This window comes from Protobothrops mucrosquamatus, unplaced genomic scaffold, assembly GCF_001527695.2.
Source record: "Protobothrops mucrosquamatus isolate PMUCROS unplaced genomic scaffold, P.Mucros_1.0 scaffold_23, whole genome shotgun sequence".
Taxonomy (NCBI): domain Eukaryota; kingdom Metazoa; phylum Chordata; class Lepidosauria; order Squamata; family Viperidae; genus Protobothrops; species Protobothrops mucrosquamatus.
The window spans coordinates 750,492-755,695 of record NW_015386099.1 but is presented as its reverse complement, the minus strand read 5'-3'; the positions used below and the strand labels follow the sequence as shown (position 1 = coordinate 755,695).

At 40.5% G+C, this 5,204-nt stretch overlaps 1 protein-coding gene across 1 annotated transcript in view; it reads left to right on the top strand.

Moving 5' to 3' along the window:
- Window positions 1-5,204, top strand: part of LOC107302887 (discoidin, CUB and LCCL domain-containing protein 1-like) — a 37,018-nt gene that overhangs the window by 19,888 nt on the left and 11,926 nt on the right. The window contains exons 5-8 of the mRNA XM_029287355.1: window positions 464-597; window positions 1,829-1,866; window positions 2,632-2,826; window positions 4,431-4,552. Coding sequence (XP_029143188.1) covers window positions 464-597; window positions 1,829-1,866; window positions 2,632-2,826; window positions 4,431-4,552 — 489 coding nt within the window. The remainder of the gene's footprint in view (window positions 1-463; window positions 598-1,828; window positions 1,867-2,631; window positions 2,827-4,430; window positions 4,553-5,204) is intronic.

Genomic DNA, 5,204 nt, shown 5'->3' with positions numbered 1-5,204 from the left:
GACCTAGGGTGAATTTTAAATAGGGATAATTTTTAATGATTTTTAATAAGAGACACAGCTACAAATATTTGGTTTTAATTGGCTTTTATTGGGGAAATGTGCTATGTTGTTTTAATATGCTGTGAGCCGCCCTGAGTCCCGTGGGGAGAAGGGCGGCATATAAGTCAATGTATTAAATTAAATTAAATTAAATTAAATAATGTCACACAAAATCTATTTAATGATTAATATTATTATTTTTATGCACATGTTTCTCTTGGGCGGCAGTTTGGAATCTGTCCAAGCCATTCCATAGGCAGAATTGGTTGCTCTGATCAACCCTTCAGCTCTTTCACAAATGTGAATGAACTGAGCCTCAGAAACTATAATGAAAAGCAGAATTGTTCTCATGGTACGCTTTCCACTTGATTTCTGTTGCTTGGAGATTTGTCACAATCGTCCCCTTTTATTTATTGCCCTCCAGACATCTGTTCTTTGCAAAGCAGCTGTCCATGCTGGTGTAATCTTGGACGAGCTGGGAGGACCAATTGTGGTATCGCAAGAGAAAGGAGTCACTCTTTACAAATCTAGTGTTGCCAACGGACTGCATTCAAAAAGGTGAGCATCCAACAGAACTGTAAAATAGCCTACAATGACCATGGAACAATTGGTTCCTTTAGATCAGGGGTCTTCAAACTTGGTCCTTTTATGACTTGTGGACTTCAACTCCCAGAATTCCTCAGCCAGCATGCCTGGCTGAGGAATTCTGGGAGTTGAAGTCCACAAGTCATAAAAGGACCAAGTTTGAAGACCCCTGCTTTAGATGATCAGTTGATACTTTGCAGTTTGGTCTCAGATAAATTAAAATAATTTTTATTTTGCTATCTTCCGTCATTTTTCATAAAAATAAAAATCCTATAGCCTTCTAAATACTATTATATTATGGAAATATCAGTACTACCAACATTAATGCACAAAATATTTATCATTTTTTGTAAAATAAGCAAGATATAAGATACTAATTGGCAATTTGTAGAAAGACACAATCCTCTGAGACTGATTGTTCATTACAGTGCTGGCCTTACAAAATGTACAGTAGTTATTTTTCATGAGTTAAAATAAATAAATAAAAATAAAATCCAGCAGAACCAGTTCTCATGCTGTGCCAACATCTGCCTTGCCTCTTCTCTGATGGTTTCTACTCATCAGAAAAAAGGCTTTTGTTTTTACTGTTCTCAGATTGAAAGTTGTTTTCCAAGTTAGTAATGATTTTGGGCTTAATTGATGGAGATGGTAAAAAGAGCCACTCTAAGTATCCTGAGACCCTAGAAATAGTGCAGAGAAGAGCAACAAATGTGGTAAGGGGTCTGGAGGCTAAACCGTTTGATGAAAATCTTCCAGTACTTGAAGGCCTCTCACAAAGAGGGAGTCAATTTATTCTCCAAAGCACCTGAGAATAGGACAAGAAGCAATGGGTAGAAGTTCATCAAAGATCCAATCTAGAACTAAGGAGAAATTTCCTGATAGTGAGAACAATTAATTAGTGGAATGACTTGCCTCCAAATGTTGTAAGTGTTCCATCATTGGAAGTTTTCAGGAAGAGGTTGGACAACCATTTGTCCAGAATGGCATAGAACAGAGGTGTCCCACCTTGGCAACTTTAAGACTTTTGGACTTGGCATGGCTGGCTGAGGAACTCTGGGAGTTGACGTCCACAGGTCTTAAAGTTGCCAAGGTTGGACACCCCTGGTATGGAGTCCCCTGCTCAAGCAGAAGGTTAGACTGGAAAACCTCCAAGGTTCCAACTCTGTTATTCTGTATTCATTTATGTATGTTTCATTTTGAACAGGGGGTCATTATCAGAAAAGCGCCTTATTTTTCACAAAGGTAAGTCCTTCGATGTTATCCATTTCTTTGTACGCTTCCTTGGAAAAACGTCTGCCTCCCATTTCTAAAATCAAAATGACAAAATAATAATTTACAATAAACTGATGCTATTAAAGCAGCAAAGTGCTGTTGAGATCAGCAATTGGGTTTCCTCTGGAAAAAAAAAAAAGCAACCAGGGAGAATTTCTACAATAGGAGTGCTCTATTAAAAAGGGCCTCTTGATGGATGGCAATGGAGCAGAAATCTATTGAATCTTGGATAAAAAATATCAGCTATATTTAAAGGATGTTAATTCCATTCTATTTAGGGGTCCCTTCCCAAGCTAGAACATTTCAGCTGTCTTGAACTAAACCTCTTGTCTCTCCAGACAGCATAACAGGAAATTATAATGCAACATTTTTGGAGAAATCCTGAGGAGGAAGGCTGGTTTATAGCTAAAAGATCCAGAAGAGCACTTAAAGTCAACATTAGGAACAAAGTAATATGAAAAAGTCAAGTGATAGGGTCAGAACGATAGACTTCACTTCCCCACTCAACCATGTAATTCATGATTGCAGCCAATTGCTCTCAGCCCAACCCACCACCTTTTCAAATCTTTCCTGAACATTCAAAGAAAAGATAGGATAAAAATGCAATACTGAATAAGTATTTTTTTTTAAAAAAAAAAAACAGAGTTCTGGAAATACAGAAATCGTGCTGAGCTGGGCAGGGTAACTGTGAGGCTGATTGAAGAACTTCACTTCACCGTGTCCTTGTTTCCCCAGACTGTGCCAGGGCTTTGGAAGTTGCCAGCTTCAATGCTTCATCCTGCTGGCATGAGCAGAACATGCTGGGAGACCATCATGCTTGGGCCGCTGTGCGAGCAGCTTTTGCTGCTGATGGTTCGTCTTGGGCAGCAGATCACAGCTCTGCAAATGAATGGCTGGAAATAGATTTGGGTGGAAAGAGGAACATCACAGGTCAGTAAGTATCCTCATCATTTTCCTTTGTCTAAAAAACAGGGGTATCCAACCTTGGCAGCTTTAAGATTTGTGGATTTCAACTCCCAGAATTGCTGGCTGGGGAATTCTGGGAGTTGAAGTCCACAAGTCTTAAAGTTGCCAAGGTTGGACATCCCTGATTTAAATCAAATCATATTCTGGGACTCAGTGTCGGATCTGACTGCCTCCTTTTTCGTCCATTTGTGGCCTCCACCCTTTCATTCTCTCTTCCTTGCTTTTCCCGGCCCTCCTCCCTTTCCACCTACCTGGTCCTGTTCCATATGAAAGATGGGTGGACTGAACAAGCCTAATATATTCTGGCAAATCCACCCTTTGTTTTGAGATGCCTGAGTGCACATGCGGTTTCTGTGTGGCCATCCTATAATGGAGCTTGTTTGATGAAGAAAATGGAGGCCTTGTAAGACTGAAGGACTGGAGGCTGGGTGGAATGCAAGAAGGGAGAAGGAAACTGATCAAACATCTCTCTCAATGGGGGCTGGTTGGAGCAAGGAGGCAGCCTTGGACATTCCAGCTGACCAACCTGAAGCTCTGCTGGACATGTCTTCTGGTTTTTTTCCCCCGTCTGACCACAGTCCTTAGTTAAATAGAAAAGAAACTGCTTTTGTTTTTTTTTTCCTAAAGGAGAAAAAAATGTTAGAGAAATTCTTATGGATGAGGGGTTGGCTTTGGTACTAATTGTTATTGCAAGAAAGCCAAATTTGGGGTGAATACTCTTGTTTTCACTGCAGTCTTGCCTCTCCAGCTGTCTGCAACTTCCTTGGCTTCTCTACTGCTATTTAACGTAAAGGAAAGACATTAGGAGCAACAGCCAAGGGAGTCTTGTAGCATCCTTTTTTCATCACATAACATTCAAAGATTAAAATTAAGGTCAGCGATCCATCCAGCATCTCTGGATTTCTGGTTTGCTTGAAGAAATAGATCCTGAAGGGTTCAGAGAGCCTGGAGAAAAGTTAGAAGGGTTCCAATAAAAAGTTAGAAAAACACTACTGATTTGTTTTAGCCATTGCTTGTCTCCTTAGAAAAAACAGAACTATTAGCAACTAGCCAATCTATTCTAGTTATAACAATAACAATAATAGAGTTGGAAGGTACCTTAGAGGTCATCTAGTCCAACCCTCTGCTCAGGCAGGAAATCCTAAACCATTTTGGACAAATGGCTGTCCAGTCTCTTCTTAAAAACTTCCAATGTTGGAGCATGCACCACTTCTGGAGGCAGGTTGTTCCACTGGTTAATTGTTCTCACTGTCAGGAAATTTCTCCTTAGTTCTAGGTTGCTTCTCTCCTTGATTAGTTTCCATCCGTTGCTTCTTGTCCTAGTTCTGAGTCTAATCAGCACAGGTTTGGATGCACATTCTTGTTTGAAACATGATGTCTCTAGAACAACCTTTCCCCCTACCTGGTATCTGCACAATATCTTGGACAACCACCATTCTGTTGTAACATTTTTACTTCCTCCTTCTTGGATAGAGGTCATAGCTGGACAATTGAATGTAGTTCCATCATAAACATACTTGACTTGTGCCTATAAATTTAGATACAAATTTTAACCATATCTCTTCTAGGAATTGTCACCAAGGGGTCTTCCCAAAGATACAATTACTACGTCAAATCCTACCAGGTTCAGTTCAGCAGAGATGGCAAGAACTGGAAGACCTACAAATCCGGCAGCACCAATGAGGAAAAGGTGAGGTGGATTAAAATGAACAGCTGCTTTTAGTAAGAGTGGAAAATATCGATTACCATTATTGGGTATTGAGATTATTGAGTCTGTCATCTGTACTTCTATAACTGTCTGGTTTGGTCCAGCAACCAAACAGGACAGGTACAGACTTTAACAGATAGATAGGACTGCAGAAAAAGCAGTTGCAACCAGCCTGCCTTCCATGGAGGACCTGTATATTGCACGGGTCAGAAAGAGTGCTGAGAAAGTATCTACCAACCCTTCATATTCTGGACATAAACTGTTTCAACTTTACCCCCAGGACACCTCTATAGAGCATTGCATGCCAAAACTACTAGGCACAAAGACAGTTTTTCCCTTGTGCCATCACCCTGCTAATATCCACATCATCATCATCATCATCATCAGTTGGCAGGGACCTTGGAGGTCTTCTAGTCCAACCCCCTGCTCAGGCAGGAAACCCTATACCATTTCAGACAAATGGCTGTCCAGTCTCTTCTTAAAAACCTCCAGTGTTGGAGCATTCACAGCTTCTGGAGGCAGGTTGTTCCACTGATTAATTGTTCTCATGTCAGGAAATTTCTCCTTAGTTCTAGGTTGCTTCTCTCTTTGGTTAATTTCCATCCATTGCTTCTTGTCCTGCCTTCAGGTGCTT